General features: G+C 35.4%; 4 protein-coding genes across 27 annotated transcripts; 2 read left to right on the top strand and 2 right to left on the bottom strand.

The window, feature by feature from the left end:
- The first annotated feature begins 85 nt into the window (after positions 1-85).
- On the top strand, positions 86-3745 carry LOC140974083 (ribosomal lysine N-methyltransferase 3). Of its 8 annotated transcripts, none has more exons than XR_012174725.1 (7): positions 86-181; positions 259-643; positions 730-926; positions 1592-1850; positions 2127-3288; positions 3384-3505; positions 3706-3745. XR_012174725.1 is itself a non-coding variant. In XM_073437319.1 (6 exons), exons 1-5 carry the CDS (start codon positions 168-170, stop codon positions 2748-2750), a joined length of 1479 nt encoding a protein of 492 aa, XP_073293420.1. In that variant the 5' UTR covers positions 86-167; the 3' UTR covers positions 2751-2794; positions 3706-3745. The 8 variants fall into 8 exon arrangements, 3 of the variants coding, with proteins under 3 accessions (XP_073293420.1, XP_073293419.1, XP_073293418.1); XR_012174724.1 differs by having other exon boundaries at positions 3366-3505; XR_012174723.1 differs by having other exon boundaries at positions 3384-3745.
- Positions 3746-5438: 1693 nt separating this feature from the next.
- On the top strand, positions 5439-8455 carry LOC140974082 (probable calcium-binding protein CML13). Of its 15 annotated transcripts, none has more exons than XR_012174720.1 (6): positions 5439-6566; positions 6652-6688; positions 6832-6925; positions 7075-7227; positions 7300-7402; positions 8049-8455. XR_012174720.1 is itself a non-coding variant. In XM_073437312.1 (6 exons), exons 4-6 carry the CDS (start codon positions 7030-7032, stop codon positions 8132-8134), a joined length of 387 nt encoding a protein of 128 aa, XP_073293413.1. In that variant the 5' UTR covers positions 5439-5618; positions 6446-6566; positions 6652-6688; positions 6832-7029; the 3' UTR covers positions 8135-8455. The 15 variants fall into 15 exon arrangements, 10 of the variants coding, with proteins under 10 accessions (XP_073293413.1, XP_073293415.1, XP_073293410.1 ...); XM_073437312.1 differs by having other exon boundaries at positions 5439-5618; positions 6446-6566; positions 6832-7227; XR_012174719.1 differs by lacking the exon at positions 6832-6925.
- On the bottom strand, positions 8383-11946 carry LOC140974080 (PHD finger protein At1g33420). Its single transcript, XM_073437301.1, has 5 exons — positions 11336-11946; positions 10766-10892; positions 10247-10462; positions 9479-10096; positions 8383-9369 (listed from the first exon to the last, which is right to left on the bottom strand). The coding sequence occupies exons 1-5, from the start codon at positions 11664-11666 to the stop codon at positions 8625-8627; spliced, it is 2037 nt and encodes a 678-aa protein (XP_073293402.1). The 5' UTR covers positions 11667-11946; the 3' UTR covers positions 8383-8624.
- A 2657-nt stretch (positions 11947-14603) lies between these two features.
- LOC140974081 (uncharacterized) lies at positions 14604-17350 on the bottom strand. 3 transcript variants are annotated; one of them, XM_073437303.1, is made up of 6 exons: positions 16978-17350; positions 16648-16887; positions 15919-16002; positions 15399-15528; positions 14997-15215; positions 14604-14911 (listed from the first exon to the last, which is right to left on the bottom strand). In XM_073437303.1, exons 1-5 carry the CDS (start codon positions 17217-17219, stop codon positions 15045-15047), a joined length of 867 nt encoding a protein of 288 aa, XP_073293404.1. In that variant the 5' UTR covers positions 17220-17350; the 3' UTR covers positions 14604-14911; positions 14997-15044. The 3 variants fall into 3 exon arrangements, with proteins under 3 accessions (XP_073293404.1, XP_073293405.1, XP_073293403.1); XM_073437304.1 differs by having other exon boundaries at positions 15020-15215; XM_073437302.1 differs by having other exon boundaries at positions 14604-15215.
- Between the last annotated feature and the right edge of the window lie 2583 nt (positions 17351-19933).

Below are 19933 nucleotides of genomic sequence, written 5' to 3'. Positions count from 1 at the left end.
AAATTTTTCAAACTCGAAATAGAGTTTGATCTTGATTTGATAAGATTAACAAACATGTTTTATTTTACATCCGACCTGTACGTAAGTGGGGCCTGTGTTGTATGTAGGCAGGTTTCTCCCAAGCGTTCTTTAGTCAACTGCTGTCTCCGCCGTACCGCCCGCTTGCTATGGCGGCCGCCAGGTAAACTGATAGTGTTTCATATGCATTGAAGCTCTTCAAATGTATGCTTATTAAACCTGAAAATCATTTAATTGCAGAAGGATGAGAGGATTCAAGCGGTGGATGAAGCACGAGGAAGTGGAATGCAGCGACGCACTTCACATCTCCCTATCAGTAGAGAGCGGAGGAGCACCGTCCATTTCGGTCAAGGCATCGTGTGATTTGATGGAGGGTGACGTCGTCGCCACCATTCCGAAGAGGAGCTGCCTCACCGTAAGGACCTCGGCCGCCAGCCGCATCATCGAAGAAGCTCAGCTCGGCGGCTATTTGGGCCTGTCCGTGGCCCTGATGTACGAGAGAAGCCTCGGTCCACAGTCCAAATGGTTCCAATACCTACAGATACTGCCCTCCAGAGAGCCCATTCCGCTGCTTTGGTCCCTCACGGAAATCGATTCCCTCCTGTGCGGCACTGAGATACACAAGGTCAGCGGCGGTGCCTCTCTGGCTTTCCATTGTGCGTACATGCTTTTCAGTTTACCGATTTCATTGTGGGGTTAAATTTTTGGCAGATAGTTAAAGAAGACAAGGCTTTGGTGTATCAAGATTGGAAGGAGTGTATTAAACCCCTTCTGGGTTCAGCTTCCCTGAAACTGAATCCCGATTTTTTCTCAGTGGATGAATACTTAGCGGCGAAGAGCCTGATTGCTTCAAGGTCCTTCCAGATAGACGAGTATCATGGTTATGGAATGGTTCCTCTGGCAGATCTGTAAGTTATGTTACTAATTGCTAGCACAACTGAATACAATATTTATGAATTACATGTAGAAATTATGTTTGGTGAGTCTGCTAGTCTGGTTTTCAAAGGCTTGTTTGATAAAATAAAGTTCACATTCCAATGTTTTATATATAAAAATAGAATATAGTGGGACTTGATGCTCTCTGGAATAAATGAATATGACATCTTGTCCAACAAACAGTTCATGATATCTTTCAGTAACTTATTTCAGTAACACAGAACCAACATATAGCTCCAATTGATATCTATTTATGTACGTTCAGAAGAATCTAACCATGCTATTGCAATCATGATCACCAAGTCCGAAATGTCTACAGATTTTGCACAACTATCGATCTATGAGATTTCGCCAAACTTGTTCATTACTGGATTAATTTCACTTAAAGAAGAATCGATTCCAAACTAGCAAAATACTTTGACATCGAGAAAAGGAATACCAAAATGTTAAGAGCTTGTGGAGTTAATGTACAGCTTTCCTAGATAGTGTTTTCTTTGTTCTCTTGTTCTAGCCCCAGTACTAAATTCTATGTGCTTAGTTACATCTTTCTTCTATTAGAATTGCCTTGAAAGCTGAAAGAACTTTATGTTATCTCCTTCTTTGTTAATGGAATGAGTTTGCTATGTGCCATGACCAGCTTTAATCACAAGACAGCAGCTGAGGATGTACATTTTACATCCGTATCTTATTATTCAGAATCTGATATTGACTCTGACAATCAAAAGAGAGATTCTGATGGTGAAAATAACGGAGATGATGAACCCATGGCTCAGGATTGTCATTCGGAAATGGGAGGTTTTAGGAGCGAACTAGAATTTGAATCATCTTCAACTTCAGGAAATGACGTGATGGTTATGCAAATGATCACTTGTAAAGATGTAATTTCTGGATCTGAGGTAGGGACTACTGCTGATTGCTATTCTCGTTTGGTCTTTTATACATTTATTTTGAGGCTAAAGTTGAACTTTCCATAATTTGAACACAACATCCTAAGATTTCCACTGCCCAGCTTCTCAGCCTTGTCCACACATTTGTTTACTTTCTACTGTACTTGGTGTCGAATGAAATTCAAACCTGGGAATGCAGCAGTTTTTTTTCTAATGTTTATTTCATTTATTATAATCTGGGATTTCGCTTAGTTTTTGATGTTGCTTCTGTTTAATGCATTTCAGGTCTTTAATACCTATGGATCTTTGAGCAATGCTGCGCTTTTGCATAGATATGGGTTTACGGAACACGAAAACCCATTCGACATTCTGAACATGGATCTTGAAATTGTACTTCAGTGGAGTTCGGCAGTGTTTTCGTGTCGCCATAGCAGAAGAAGATTGTCTTTATGGAGGACGTTGGGCTATTCTGGATGTGATAGTCAAAACTCCCAATATTTTGAAATATCATTCCATGGGGAACCACAAGTAGAGTTGTTAGTTTTACTCAACATAATCTTGTTACCTGAGGAAGTCTATCATGAACTTGAGCTTGCATTATTGGCTGTGGGAAACTCGAAACAAATTACAAGCAGACACGTTTTGGAAAAATATAATTTTCTAATTGTAAAAGCAGCGAAATTAAGCAAGGAGTTGTTATTAACACGAAATGTTTGCCAGGCTCTTTTGTCACTTGCAGATGCTCGAGAACACTTTTACGGTTCAAATTCTTTGCAGGATGATATAAAGTCATTTGATGAGAGTTGTCAAGCCACAGAGCATAAGTTGTATCATTCTCTGAGGCTCCGTATTTGTGAGAGGAGGATCCTCAAGAAACTTAGATCTTATGCTGCATCTGGTCTTAAATAGCTTGGAGAAGGAAAAGAGCGAGCAGGTGTGATTGTTTTGTTAAGGTTCCAAATTGTATTTACCAATGATCTTGCCATTTTTTTTCTGTCATGACCATGTCGCATTGCTTTATTCAATTTAGACATCGCTCATCAACTTACTTTTGTGAATAACTTAAGTGTCTGCAATTAACATTGGACTAGCATCAAGCATTCCGGCAGGGCAAGCGTTGTTAACATGCTCTTATGACCTGGAAGTAAAAATTAGTTTAGTTGGCTTGAGTCAGTCTGGTGTCTTGTAAATTGTATGAGGATAAAGGCCATAAAAATGGTGATCAGAGATTATGCATGTTCTGTACGAAAAGGCCTGGAACCGAGATCGTTTACCTCAAGCATAGAATTTTTGTTCTTTCAGTGAAGGATACAATGAAGATTTTGTCGAATGGGCTAGTTGTCTTTCCTAAATAGTACTGGATGTGCAAATGGTTCTTGCAGACGAATGTGTCATTATTCTGTCTTTCCTTTCTTTCAAGAACAAATAATGTGTCCGTAAATATCAGGTATTTAAATTTCATCTACCTTGAAATTGAAAATTCATAATCCGTGTGCTGTGATTTGACACTAACTGTTCATTCAGGAAACTGTTTTTTTCAAGGTATCAAAGTATTCTACCTTGAACATCTCCACATGAAGAGGAAAATGAATCCAGAGCAGACTCTATTCAACCTCAATTAGTTTTTTGAAGCTTGGTGTGCTAGGCCAACTTATTCGAATTAGGTCATACCGTAATTCCCCCCTTTTCTACACAAACCGATTTCTGTCTTCATTGTCCCTGTTCTTCTCAAAATGTTATTAGTTTGATGTGACCCCTGAATGCTTTGAGCCTGTCAATTTTTGTGATATGTATAAAATTAGTTCAATCAGGATAGCTGGATAATCTAATTTAGATTTTTTTTATTCTTGCTGGAACATTTTAGATGCCGATAGCAACAAGTGCTTTCATGCATTTTCTGATTATGGCGATTATTTCTACTATTGAATCCTTGAAGCCAGCTATAACTGGTGGAGGCAAAAAGTGGCTCGCCGTATTCATTTTTTGATTTGAGGTTGGCTAAACAAATCACTGGAGGTTTATGCAAGAGACAACTGTGATAAATAGATTTCAATTCAATGTGCAAGTGGATGTATTTTTTCTGTTTCCAAAATTTTGAAGCATAACTAGCCTTCGTATGGCTGCTATAGAACTCGAATACATTTGAATGTGGAGCGGTCATTATATTGTTGATCCGCCGCACGAATAGGATTCTTGTCGATATAGTTTGTAATCTTTCTTGGATATCACGAACACCTTATTCTCAAGATAATTTTTTGTATCACTGGAAATAGGATTTCAGAAAGCTATATGTCGTAGACTTCTTTCAATGAATGTCCCCCTTCTATGTTCTGTGCTTGTAGGTTAAATCTACTGTTTTCCATCTTTCCATTTTGCTTGCATAAAAGGACCCTTTTTTCCAGCAAAATTACTTGTGTTGTGGTGGTACTAATAATTCATTTTGTGGTATGTAAATAGCGTCGAAGGGGGATGGGAGAATAGTTTGAAGGCCACAAGCTCCAAGAACTTTGAGCACAACATTCTGTTGAAAGAAGCCAACACTAATTACAAATCAACTCCAAATTTATTATATGCTTTTATGTATAATTAAAATATATTATGATTGGGTGTATAATTTATCTATTGAGATATTTTTGTATTAATTAATAGTTCTAATATTTGAATACAAAGACTGTGATAATTATCATAATATTAATTTTAAATAAGTATATTCTTTTTAAAAAAAGTAATTAATAAAATAATATTGAAAATAAATATGTCTATCTAATTGAACTTAAAAAGTAATCTATGGTTAATGATAAAAGTGATTTTTAAATTGGATCATATATCGATTAAGTCATTTACAATAATAAAGGTGTGTTAGCATTCATTCGAGGATATTATAAAACTTGTGTTAAAAAAAAAAACAAAATAGATGAAAAATTTGTGTAGATAACATTCCATATATAATTTATTTTAATTATTTATCAAAAAGAATTCTTAAAAAGATATTTAAATTAATATGACTTTTAAATTTTTATGTAAAAACTACTTGGTTCAATATCATGCTCAAAAAACTAATGTTAAACACTCCTTAATATAAATAATTAAACATAGACTATGATTTGTATCATATTTGAGATCAGATTATGTTTGGATAAGTATTTATAATTTTTTTTATAAAGATGTTTTATAAAATATTTTAAAAGTTGTTTTACGTATAATATATGTTTGAACAATTATTCTATAAATTTTTTTTAAAGTTGAAAAGGTAAACAATAACTATTTTAAAAAACAATTTTATAATTAAAAATAATCAAGAAGATGGTTGAACAACTATTTTATAAAAATATTTTAATATCGGTTAACACTCATTTTTTTATATTTTAAAATATAAAAAATAAATCACAATGGTTTTGTGTTCTATAACAGTTTATTAACACTAATTTTCAAAAACATTTTAAAAAAAACTTATCCAAATAATAGTTTAAATATAAAATATATGACAAAAACTTATGTGAGACGATCTTTTGATCCGTGAGACGGTCACATATTACACTCATTCAAAATATTTTTAAAATACTCGTTTGTAACGAAATCTCACTTCTTAGACTCACATTGTACCAAACACTCCGTCGACCACAAACACGGAAGAGTGCCCAAAATTATAAAATAGCGCTCATCTCAACCTGCAAACTTAGTGCCAAGCCACACGGTTTTGATCCTCGATCAATTTGTGAAGAGGCCTTGCACAAATTTGCTCAATCGGAGATCGTTTTCTTACAGCGGATCGATATGGTAACACATCAGTACCATCTACGATCTTTCATGGCAGAATAGAATATTCACGCTGCATAGTTTTCGGTCATTTTCATCTATCGTGTTTTTTTTATATCTAGATTAGGGTTTATGGGATTTTTCAAATTTATGCGGTTCTTGCTTCTATTTTACAGTCTTTTTCTTCTGATCGCTTATTATCCGGGTACTTTTGCTTTTGTGGATTTCCTAGAAATAACTAAGTCATATCGTCATTAGTATTCCTGCATACTAGCGAGATGTTTCACTGATTGGATAGTTATCATGTAATGATTTCTAATGCTAAGTTGACGTCAAGTTAAGTTCACTTTGGCAACTATGGGATGTTATACCAGTGAAGGGAATTAGGTTTAATGGATGTGGATTCGATTATGTGAATCACTAAAAGAAAGTTAAATCCATCTATGTTTATTGAAACATTTGTCATTTTCTGAGCTTTGCTACTTGCCTGTAAAAGCAGAAAAACGAAATTACTCTGAGAAACTGAGAACTAATTGTTGAGGCTTGTGATGGGTCATCACCCATACGATGGATGTTTTGCCTGGACAACACTTCAAGGGAATTGGCTGCTGATGAGATTGTAGATTGCTTTCGATATATATACAAACTGCCATAATTTTCTGCAAGTTTTTTTGCGGCTTGCTGTTCATACTTCTGTAACATTTAGGGACTTGAAGTTTTATTTCCCGATCTCATCATGGGCGGAATCTTTCTCATCTCTTATCTTATGTCACCACTTCTTCCCATCTTCTCTCTCACCGCATGCTTTCATGTATTTCTATAACTCTATTTGGTACCCTTTCCCGTAGTCAACAAATTACAAAGTGATGTCCAGGGAAGACAAACCCAGAGGATCCCATCACGGGGTGACTCCACAGAAAATAGAGGAGATGAAGAAAGCTTTTGCCAATGTCGATACCTATGGCTCCGGTAATGAAGTAAATAAAGAATTAAGAGAGAAATGCAACTTTTTTTCAAGTCTGTCTTTTTTTCTTATTAACATTGCACTCTACAGGTAGCATTGACGCCAAAGAGTTGAATATTGCAATGAGGTATGAGTGTTTACATAACGATACTTTGAATATGCTGGAAGTGAAAATAAAACTTTCTTGATTCTTTTCAGGTATCTTGGTTTTGAAATGTCAGAAGAGATAATCAGTAATACGAAATTTGACTTAATGATTATGTTTTTTAGGATAAATATTTATTTGTTGCAGTTGGAAAGTAGAGGATAACCATTACTTGATGTGTATCTACGAACGGATCCTCTTGATAAAGAAACGAGGGAGGTTGTGGCTTTCGGATTTGCGTTAATTTTCTCAATGTGCTCTTAATCTTTACTGATATGACACTCCCATCCCCCAAACGACAGTTCTCCTAATGTTAAACATTTATGGAAAAAAAACAGATTGTTTTTGAACAGTTGAGTGTTTCTCAGGAAATTAACGAAATTATAGCTGAAGTAGACAAGGATGGAAGTGGTGCAATCGAGTTTGATGAATTCTTTCACATGATCACATCCAAATTTGTGGAAATGGGTATCAAAGAAAAACTCACGGAGGTCTTTCATATAATAGACCAAGATAAAAACGTGAGTTGCTGGGTTTTTTACGTTGTGATACTTCTTCCGATTAATAACTAATTATTCATTATCTGACTGCAGGGGAAGATTTATTTTGCAGATATTCAGCGCATAGGGAGGGAATTGAATGTAAATTTCACGGAGAACGAGATTCAAGACACGGTTGATGAAGCATATAGAGACCGTAAATTTGGTTTATTTCCACCTGCATTGCAGAATTGAATTTGAAATATTTTGGTATCTCAGTTCTTTGCCCATGTAGAGTCTTGCCTCTTTTTATTTTTTTTCATTATTCATGCATCAATCACATATGAATCAATACATGGACACTCTCCTGGATTAGTTGCTTTCCACAGTTTATGAAGTCCAGCTTCAAAGTTAAACATCTAGTTCAGCTGATTCATGCACTGTAGTCCCTAGGGTGTGGGGTAATTGTAAAGGTTATTTTTTGGTTTCTTCTAATTTTAGTTGGTAGGTATATTCTTCTTGGATGAGTCCATTACTGTTTATTTTTATTACTTTTTGTAGATTCATCTCTCTATCTCCGGCTGTATCTCTTATCTCCCTCCCTCTCACACGCACATGGATTAATTTGTGTGTTCGATAATTTTCTGAGCAATCCTCAGAAAAAAGAAAGAAAGAACTTGTTTTTTCCTCAATAAATACTTCGTCTCTGCTCTTGCTCGAAACTTCATGTATAAGTTTTCGTTGCGTGGTTTATAAAAATTACTTTGCAGTCGATGTATAAGATGCCGGCTCCGTACTTTTCTTATTTCACCTTTTATTTTCTTGTTGAAGGTATATTGGTTTATTTCATGTGAAATGCACAGGTGACGGTGAAGTTAATGCCCAGGAATTTCTGAGGATCATGAGCAGTACTTCATGTGGCTATTGGAGATGTAATTTAAGCGCATAGTCACGTAGCCTTTGAGATGGACTGCTTTCCTGGGGTAAGTTTTGAGTCAGTGTTTCAAACTTATCATCATCACCATAAACCATATCTGTTTCTTGACGATGTTAAGTTTATATGCGGGTGTTGTGGCATTATAGGGTTATGCTTATGCCTGTTAAGTTAAATGCTTATCGTTTTTTGTTATCAACGATGTCGCCTCGGTATTGTTGTATTTGTTTCATGCTTAGTTTTGGTGCAAACGATACAATATATTATACAATATAATGACGGGGAGAATACTTTCACGGGGAAAAGCCAACATTCAGCGAGTGTCCTCTTGCTCAAGGCCCTGTCCTTTCTGTATGTACAAAATTTCACCAGACCAAGAGTGAAGGAACAAAAAAAACATACATTTACAAGTCACAGAAATCCAGCGTCTGTCAAAGCTTATCCCAAACTGTCCTGAATGCAGCATCATTCGCCACCTACTTGAATTGGCCCTGACATACCTTTGTTAAGTTCGCGCTGAAAGTCTGCATCTTTGACAATAGAACTTCGCGGGAACGGCATCTGAGTCTGGAATCCCTGAACATCTGGTGTGCTTCCACACTCCACAGACATCACAAGCTAGCATTCTCTCCCCATCGTCATCTTTAGCACCACAAAAGCAGTCCACCGTCCATCTTTCAACTCCCTTTTCTGTCCTAAACCTATTCAATACACTTTTGCCATGGAAATGTCCCCGAATCCGGACAAACTGAGTAGATCCTAGCAATAGCTTGATTTGGGTGGTTTCATCAACCCCACTATATCCCACAAGTTCATCAGCCTGGAACCTTCTGAACATCAAATATACGTCTTGGAAGGCTTTTGTTGCTTCAAGCTTGAGGTCGGCAATGGTGGCATCAGAAGAGAGTAGTAGTAATTCGGGTGGCGGATTGGGGTTCTGTTCCTTGGTTTCTTCAATGAGGTCCACCTCGCAGAAAATCATGATGGTATTTGGTTTATGAACAGATAGAATACCCTCTGGTATATAATCTTTCACAAACTGCTTGCAGTCGAGAATCTTTGTAGCTGATGCACATGCAAGGTTTCTTCGAGCTGGAGGCACATGAGTCACCATTGTTTCCGGGTGAAGCATACACTCGTAAAAAAATTTGAGATCCCGCAAAAGACATTCCTTTGAAGGTTGATTAGCAATTCGGTAGCTGTCCATTGACGTGTTGTCGTCAAGAATAAGTAGGGTCCTTGGTTCGAGCCTGAATCAAATGAAGAGGGTGAGTTGATCCTCATTTGCCCAACCCATATATACACCCACAAAAACAATACCTTTAATACAGGAAAAAACTGAAACTGAAGAATGCTAACCTGTATTCCATGACACCAGAACTATCAATGTTCCGGGTATTGACAACCATGCCAGGAGCGGCCTCTTTTCCCTTGAGCGCTTTAAGGCAGTAATCCAAAAGCTCAGGACTGCCCACTTTGCAAACAGCACCTCTAAGAGCACGCCAACTCACCCAAGTGGATGCGCTAACAGCGCGCAACACTTTGAACATGGTTTCTTCTACTCGCCTAATGTCAACTATAGTCCATGAACACAAAGTTCTAGAGTCTATAGTTTTGGGCTTCTTGCAAGGAAAATCGTCAGCCTCATGAAAAGTATGATTGCCATCATGGATCAAGCTAATCAAAAAACAGAAGAGATCTCCAATATTTACAAGCTCCCGCTCTGAAATGGACTGATAAAATGCAATCAAATCCTGCAGCCGTGTTCGAGGTTTGCGTCCTTGAGATTGAAACAAGGATAGAGGCAAAAATGAAAGGTGGTCAACAGCCAGTTTATAGTCATCCATAGTCAGCGAAAAGCTACCAGCACCGAACCGATAGCCCCAATCTCCGTACCATGGATGGCCTTTGACTACAGCATGAAGCAGCCGGAAGTCTAACCCATGCTTCTTTGACACGTCCATCACACTCACTTTTCTGCTTGTCCATACATGAGGGAAACCAAGTTACAAATGCCGCATCACAAATTTTAATAAACAAATGATCTTCCAACTAGAAAAAAAAATAGCATTTGAAGCGATCCAAATGCTGTCATAGTAAAGAATGGCGAAAAGAGGGTATCCAAACCTTACACCCAACATCCCGCAAATCCGATCCCAAAAATTCATTATATGACGACCCGAAAGCACCCTGGAGCCACCTTCTCTACCATTGACCCTAAGTAGATGCCCATAGCCGTTTACATGAATGACACCATGTAACAGATGCGAGGTATTCTCCAACTGGTGATACATCCAGTCTTCAACATCTTCAGTAGTCATCACATGGTTGCACGACTTACACCTGTAGGAACAACAACTCAAGACTAAATCAGTATCCCGAATGACCACAATAAACAAACACCATGATGGCAAGAAACATCATCCAATGAACGGAACCAAATCATTTTATCTAAAAAACCTACAATATACACAACATGGGACTAATCAAGATCATAAACCAAATCAAACCAACTCCACAAAGGGTTCACACTAGTAGAAAACAAACTCCAAAAACCCATCCAAATTAATTATAATAAAGCAGTTTTCACGACAACAACTATGTTTCCAAGAATCGTCCACAACATCCAAATGGCGGAGTTGTAACCTTGAATCTGTCATAAGAAGAGCATCCCCGCAACCGGCACACGTCTTATTATAGCCAGCGATTGAATTCCCATCTGCTTTTATTATAAAATGGTATCGCTTTGCGCTAACTGGGTTACTGCTCCATCCTGCAAAAAAACAAAAACAAATATACCATTTTTATTATTATATAAATTATATAATAATAATATACATTATATTTTTACTAATTTAGTCATTGTCATAATGCAAACTAATAGTCAAAGATTGGACAGGTCACAAGCGACTATTTGGAAGGGTAAAAAGGCCAATCCACATATGTACGAGGACGGTATTGGACCCCAGAAAGGCGATTTCTTAACCTTCTACTTCATAATGTCATTTCATAAATAACGAAAATTAAAAATTAACTACAACATTCTTTTATTATTTATAACAAAATATTATTATATATTATTTTTTGTCTCGTTATTTTGGAAATTATACAAACAATTATGCATTTTTTGTTCACATTTTCTAGAAATTATACAAACAATTATTAAAGTCACTATACTAAGAAATCGAGAAATTTCGAATCCGCGTGGAGACTCACCCACAACACGGCACTGGTCACAGTAAACGGATCTGGATCTGGCGACGTCCTCCTCCACGACATCGAGGCGGACGACGGCCGGCCCGCAGTCGTCGGCGACGATGTCTCCCACGCGGAAGAGGACCTGCCACGTCAGAAGGTGGGGGAAGAGAGATGAAGGGGGCGGTAGGAGCGCGTTCTTCGTCAGGAGCTCCCTGACCGCGATCCTGAAGGGAGCTCCGTACGCCAGCGAGGCTCTCTCGGCAGCGGTTGGGAAGGTGAGAAAATCGCTGATCTCAGCCGTCACCCTCCTCTTAACCGCCCTCTTCATCGGCCTCCCGTTCACCACCATGCTTTCTCCGGTCAGATCTCGGCGCGTGTGACACGATTCCTCGAACCAAAGTCTCGGATCTGGGGTATGTCTCCTATCGGACGGCCGAATTTGAAGAGCGTGAGATTAAAATCAAGAACAAATTACGATCAATATTTGGATGAAAAAAATGTACAGAAAAATATGGAGGGGAGAGGGGTAGGTGGAAACGAGGGCGTTTGGGAGGGAAGACGAGAAGTTTCAGGGCTTTTCTGTCCTTTTGTATATTATTTTGCTTTTTTTCCTCGGGTCTCGTGATAATATACAAAAATATTATATACAATAAATAGACTTTCTATGGTTTTTTATTTTAAAAAATAGTAAAATCGGCCGGTTCGTCGAAGTATAACAAATCGAGACGCTTTTCTTTTTTCATGAAAGTTCGTCAACTCGATATCTTTTATCGGTCGAACCGGTTATACCAAAACTTTTAATGACGACGTCGTATACCTACATATTTTATGTATTGTAAATATTTTGTAGGGAAGTATATAAGTAGACTTCTAAAATTAATTTTGTTTATTTAGGAAAGAAAGCCGATATTAAATAGAAATTATTGAGTATTATATATGGGTGGTGTGATTTGACGAAAATGGCCTTCTGGGATTTGAATATTTCGAAAAGAATGATAGAAATTAATTCCAAATTTTCATGTACGCCCAATTGAAACTTTCAAATGGAAATGCCAGCTGTCAAACTAAGGGTTCTATAGTCATTTCATCTTCCATTTTTTTGGATATTATATTATACTCTATAAAATAAATATAATAAAAAGAGTGAGCTTAGTTGGATCGATCTATATTACGTCGTACGGCTAAAGGGACACCTCACTCATAAGTTCCTTTCAGTTTAGTAATATTATATTATCATAAATAAATATTATTAAATATTGAATAAGAGGGATGTATTTGTTTTCTTTCTATTTATATTTTTAAAAATCTAAATTAGTTTTATAACTATATTGAATATTTAATTTAAATTTTAAAATCATCGATATTATCTTCACATTTTATTTGACTGAAATTAATGCAGACAATATTAGTTTGTATCTAGAGTTAATGACACCATGTTATCAAGTATTAATCATAATTGAAATTGATTAAACTAAAAGAGTTTAATTAATCGATATTTGGGGAAAACACAATTCTTTTACAGATCGTATCTAGTATTCTAACTTCCGGACGAAGTCTGCCACGAATTTCATTTTTTTATAATTTTGTTCTTCCGTGAGTGATTCAGGTAGAAACTTTAATCCACCCAATGCCTTGACCAGCTTCTGTTGGACAAGAATATGTTGGGTAATCAGTTTTCTTGTGTTCAAATCGCAACGGAAGTTTTAAAAATTTTAATTTGACATTCACATATTATCTTGGACACTCGTATGCTTTAAATTAAACAAACATTCATAAGATGTAAATAAATTTAACTTTAGTGAATAATTCACTCAACTCAAACTATTTAAGTATTAGCGGATATAGTTCTTGTTGAAATTCCCTACGAATGTTCTTGAAAATATCATTTCTTCAATCCTCCTATCAAATCCATGATTGTATGGTTTGTTCATCTTCTAAATCGCACTAGAAATTTAGAAGTATTTTTACGTTTGAGATCAAAAACCCAAAAGACGGCTCAAACCCTTAAATTGAGGTGGCCGAATTTTGATAGCTTGAGGGAGAGGATTTTCGAAAATGCCCACCAGCTTTCGCTTGGTTCGTTCCCGAACCACACCGTACTAGGAGAGGTCGGCTCTGATACCAACTATAATGCCTCAGATTCGACGACTGTCCTCACTGTACCAAGACGAGTTTTTCAAGCTTGCTTATATTCTCACTCACACGCAGCCTAGGAAACTTTTAAGGAGGTCACTCATCCCAGAATTGTACCAAGTCAAGCACGTTTAACTTTGGAGTTGATATGTGATGAGCTACCGAAAAGAAAATGCACCTTTTTAATATGAGTAGTACATATCAAATCTTTTAAGTCATCCTCAACTGCACAGTTCCATACCTGAACAGTTTCAGAATCACTCTCCTTCCTGAATATTTCCAGTAGTTTCCCCATCCAATTATTTTATTTGATTGTGAATTTAATCAGGATTAAATTTATAATTCCATAGTCAACTAATTATTTAAATTAAGTTAAATAAATTGAGCAATAATTTGTCTACATTTTTTAGAGGAGAAATTTGTAAAATAATCGTGTTCATTTTAAAGATGTCATTTTCTTAAATAAATAGTTAATAAAAATTAAAAAACAAAATACATGTCAGCTGGACAATGGCTTTGGTTTTTGTTCCTATTCAGTGACTTGTTAAATCAAAATTTTATTTATTGAAATTTTGACGGTTGAGAAAAATTAAGGGAATAATGGCATAACTTTTAAGATAATTATACTATGAGTAGATCTCATGTGAGACCGTCTCACGGATCTTATTCCGTTAGACGGTTCAACACTTTTTATTTTTAATGATACGGCTACCACCGATATCAACACTCTTTCCCTTCTCGACGCTATTCCGATCTTGTTAAATCTAAATTATATTTATTGAAATTTTGACGGTTGAGAAAAATTAAGGGAATAATGGCATAACTTTTGAGATAATTATACTATTATACATTACAAATTATTATGAATATTTATTTTCTATTAATCAAGAAATAAAATTAGTGGCCAATTTAATTTACATAAAATGAATACTTTAGTTATAAAAATCAAATTATCTACATCTACCATATGAAAAATTTCAACTTTGGTTCTTTATGTTTGTTTGTTTGTTTTTTTTTTTGATTTTCAGTTTTAGTTTGTTGTCTTTTTTTCCTAATTTTAATAATTTTTTACTTGTCACTTACGTTTCCTGTCAAAAAAAAATTTAATGTAAAACAAAAACTAAAATTACAAAACAAAGCACTAAAATTATCATAAATTCAAAGTTATGAGATTATAACTCAATTCTTACAACAGAATGAACAAAAATAGCAAAACTTCATATATAGAAATGGGAAAACAATTTTCCCTAAACCATACGTTTAATAAGATAATTTTACCATTCCACGTGCTAGGCTGCTCACCCCATGTTTCATACGGAAAATATACTCCGGATGTGGCATAGTAACATAGTTAGAATTTGATACAAAATGAGCATTTCCATTTGCCTGATTAGTAGGGTTCTTGATCATTCAAAACTCAAAAGCAGACCATGCATGTTCATTAGGCCTCTAACTCTCTACCTACACATGGATCAAAAGCAATTTGGATGACAGAAATTACACAATTTTTATCATAGTACTACGTAAATGACCACATTATTTTCACCAGCCTGTCTTCAAAGTTCAAACCATATGATCGACTCATCGATATCTGCTAGGACATATTAGAACCATCCAGTTCGATATCATCTTCACCGGATGAGGTTTCTTCGTTTCCATCCGAAAAAACTTGATTTTCACTTAACGAAGGAACTTCAACACTTGCAGACCCACGACGATTGTGGATGAGATAATGTGCCACTGATTTGTAACCAAGACTCGTCACCTGAACTCGGAAAATCATATCTTGGTTAGCCAAGAAACACCAACAATCCAACAACCTGAATCCTTAACTCTTTCCAAGTCAGGTAGCAGAGATGATCAAATACCATTTTTGAATATAGCTAGAATATTGGATGAGCTATCAGCACATAAAGCCATAAGGTGAATAAAAACTTGATGAATATACCTTCCTGTAGATTGAATTAGTAGGAGCCCATCCTTTATCTCTTCTGCAGCGACTACAATTGCATATTCCACGACAAACCGGACATATCCAATTTGAGTTTGCATTCACTTCAAGTACATGCTCCCCATACCTGCAAATTTTTATGTACAATCCAAGTCAACATTCCAAGCAGATGGTAGCTGGCTTCATTTAGTTTGTATCAAATTTAGCTTCCCACTAAATGAGTGTAAAATTCCCGTTTATGCGATCTTTTTTTCTATTTCAGCTTAGGGACGAGGAAAAACAGACACAAAACCAGAGTCTTCGATGTTCAATCCATAAGAGAAACTTGTTAGTGCATGAACTAAAGCATAAAGGGAGGAAAATCAAATTCCTTTCTGACAACTTCTTTCTAATGCTTTTGCTTTGACTAAATTATGTGTGAGGCAATCAAAATTCAACACTTGGAGATTCAAAAAAGAAAAGTCGACCGAATAGCAAGAATAAAAGACAAGCAATGCTGGTATTGTTTACACAATACCTCGTGTAAAGACAATCTCCACAGAACTGTCCGGTGACCATCTTGCACTTGCTACATTCAGTGTGGTGTCCCAGAGTTTTTTGCCTGCAAAAGCTCAATCAATCTCATATGTATCCAATACAATGGACACAGGGAAGAAGGGACAGGCCATGAGGAGTTGCAGAAAAATAATGGGAAAAACAACCCCATCGAACGATTGAGGACGTTATTCGGCAAACAAAATAAAATTAGAAGTGCAAAATTAGACGTCTTATGTTGATCCGAATCGGTGCCAACTAATCAAACAACCCTTAAGGCAGATAGAAAAATAGTAGCAATTTCAAGGTGGTGGGTACGGGACTACAGGCACAGATTAAAGCCAGAGATAAGTAAGTTAAACACAGATAATGATTTAAACCAAACGCTAAACATTCACACATGCTCAAAAAGTTAATTTTTCCTAAAGAAAACTCTTCACTTCACATGCCGAATGCGCAAGGTCCAGAGGTTCGTAAAGGACTAAAGGAGTGCGCCAAGCTTATTATGCAAACATTTCAAGGCTCCTCAAGCGCGTTATATGTACATCAATCATGAAAAAATATACCCTCTATGAACAGAAAACATCATATAAACGAGATAAGTACGGAATTTAGTTTGTTCCATATTTCCCAAAAACCATCTGAAATTCTCGTGGCTAAAATCTAATCTTCGACAAGAACAAGCAAGCAAATCAACCAAAAACCGTGATACCTGCACTGATGGCAACTCTTTCCCTCAACATGATCATATATGCGCTGCCCGTCTTCATCGTACCCATCAACATAGAGAGTCCACTTGGCCACAGAATCCCCCAACAGCTTCTCGTCCTCCTCTGTGTAAACTTCAGGGTTTTCGCCTTCTGGTATACAAATTTCCACACTCTCAACTACAAGCTTCTCCTTCTTCGGGTGTCTCTCGTCTTTGTACATCACTCGAGGCATATCTTTCAACCTAAACGCACGCATCCATTCACAAACACACATCAAGAACTAGGATTTTCGAGCAATAACAACAATAAAAATCCATGGTTTTTCACTTTACCGCGACGAGCGCCTGGGAGGATCAGTAGACAAAGGCCGTGGGGCCTTGATCGCGCGCAGAGGAGGCGTCTTGTACGGCTTGAGGTTCTTGGAGAGCTCGAAAATGCCGAGGCTCTTCATTCTCTCGGTGTTCTCCTTGATTCTTTGGGCTCGAGACTCCTCGTATTCCCCTCCTTTTCCACCTCCATCTTCTTCCGTGAGTGGGTTGGCGTCACTTTTCCCTCTGCTACGAGTGCTCACCATTTCTGCGCGACCTTGATTCTTGAAATCTGTTGGAGTGGCGAAATGCGATTACAGAGTGTCCCCTTGCTGGATTTCGGGGAATGGGGTCTCGCAATTCTCCCGCGCGCGGAAAGCATCGGCTCCACGTTGAATATACGTTCAATATTTCTATTCAATTCTAATTCTAATATTTTAAAATATACAATATATTTATTCTACATTATTAACTTCTAAAAATCAAATTGTAAGTTCAATTTTCATTTGAATATTTTGTTTTTTTATTTNATTCTACATTATTAACTTCTAAAAATCAAATTGTAAGTTCAATTTTTATTTGAATATTTTGTTTTTCTATTTATTTTTTTTATTCATATATAAACATTGTCGTGTAATCCCTTGCTATTTCTTATAATTATATTTTGTTTTTCATTTAAATATAAATTAAATAAATTATAAAAAAAATATTGTACAAGCACACAACGTGAGCATCGATACACTAATATGAATTTATGTACAATGGAGTTATTGCAGATGAATTCGTAATAGTTCATCGAATTATTCTTTTATATCCAAATATCTTCATCGAAATAGAAATGCATTCAAATATATCAAATTGAGCTAAAATCACTTATGTAAAACAATAATTTCAAATATATCTTAAAATTATTCAGTATATTTTAATTTTGACTCAAAGAAATACAAAAAAACTTTTCAAAGGAATGCTGAAAACATATAGTAATATAAATTTATGCATGGCCCATTTGTTTTCATTATGTACCGACGCACACGTTGCGTGCTTGTACAATATTTTTTATAATTCATTTAATTTATATTTAAATAAAGATCAAAATTTAATTATAAGAAATAGTGAGTGACGACACTGCAATTTTAATCCATGAATTAAAAAATAAATAAAAAAAGAAAAATATATATTTAAGATTTATTTGGTTAATTTTCGTTTCACATTTGAGTGTGTTAATTTTAGATTATATGTTTATTCCGTTTGTTGCTTTGAAGGAGTTTTGAAAATACAGAAAACCGTAAGCAGTGATGGGGAAGTTGAGAATTGTGAGTGAGATGATTTGTTGAAAAATATCAGGCATGGAGAGATATTTCAGGGACACCTTAACACCAAAAACAGTTTGTATATGTTGTTTAGATTTAATAAAATGGTAAAAGATATTAAATGAAAATCACTCTTTTGGTGCCTACAAATTAAAATAATATCAATACAGGATGTGAAATTTTACATTAATTTTGTGCAGGATCATTTATTTAATAATGTCCCCACCCTATTTATTGTCATAATATAAACAAATTTGGTTCAACAACAAAATAAAATTAAAAAAAGTAAAAGCTAGATTTTTGTCATTTATTATCAAAATATGAAAGTGAGCAATGCCTTGTTTGGTTATCATTTCAAAAGCTATTATTATATGTCAAAATTAAATAAAATTCAATAATAATAATACTAAATTATTAAATTTCTGAATAATAAAGATAAAATAGTTATCCAGTAGAATCACATCAACCATGTGATAATTGTTTACTCAAAATATGTATCTTGGAATAAAAAATAAATTTAAATATTTTTTAAGAAATAAACTTACTAAAAATAAAAAAATTAAATTTATTTTTAAAATTTTTCAGTACTTATATAAAAATTTAACCTTGATAAACTTTTTTTTTAAGAAAATGATATTTTCAAATGTATACGTAGATCGACATAATAAAAGACTGTTGTAAATAAAGTAATAAGAAATATCTTAAAAACATGTGAATATGACGAGGTAAATATTTGTTGTTTTTTCGTATTTTATAAAAAAAAAATTGCTCTATTTTGATACAAAATGTTTGAAATAAAATAATTGAAGACTATGATTGGTCAAAGTCATCACATTTGATGAAAAAAATGCACTATTTTAATACAAAATCCTTATTAAAATAAAATAATAGTTAGGAGATTTAAGAATTATGACAATAATTACGACAATTCCCAAACACAACCATAAAATTATATTTTTCTTTCTTTTTTTTTTAAAAAATAAATCTGTAATTCAAATTACCAAAACCCTGCTGACTTACCAATCAGCATTTGCTTTTTACTTTTTTATTAAGCGAATTGAAATCCGATTTGGGATCCACTTCACTTTATATAACAGCGTCTCTTAGTACACTTATCGTATCGCTTCCTTCACTCCGTCTCCGATCTACGTGGGCTGCTGCTGCGCCATCGCCGCCGTGAGGTGCTCCGTCTTCCTCCTGACTGATTCTCGCACTCATTTTTCGTCTCGAGCGTACATCGATTTTATATTTTTTCGGCCGTAAAATCTTAATGCTTTCAATCTATTGTTTTGTTCGATGATGACGTATTTGTGCTTTTTATGGTGTGTTTTCGTTTGAATCGGTAATTTTTTTTGCAAGTATTTTGCGTGCATTGACTCTGGAATGTTGTTTCTTGTGCTATTTGCTGTCTTCTGCTTCGTGCTTGTTTGTGTAAAGTCTGTGATGAACAGCATGAGTGATTATTTTAACTTATACTCGACTTTTTTGTATGTATAGAGTAAAATAATTTATCGGCTGGTAGGATCCTAGAAATGTCGATTTCCTTTCATTTTTATTTTGTTAGATAAATTTTTGGACACCCTTCCGAGTTCCGATGATCACAGCGATGTTTGTGTCCATGGAAAAATCCACCGTTTAATGAGGCATTAACCCCTCAACTCTGGAAAAAA

The sequence above is a fragment of the Primulina huaijiensis genome, chromosome 3 (assembly GCF_012295235.1).
Source record: "Primulina huaijiensis isolate GDHJ02 chromosome 3, ASM1229523v2, whole genome shotgun sequence".
Lineage (NCBI taxonomy): Eukaryota > Viridiplantae > Streptophyta > Magnoliopsida > Lamiales > Gesneriaceae > Primulina > Primulina huaijiensis.
This window is presented reverse-complemented; position numbering and strand designations above follow the sequence as displayed.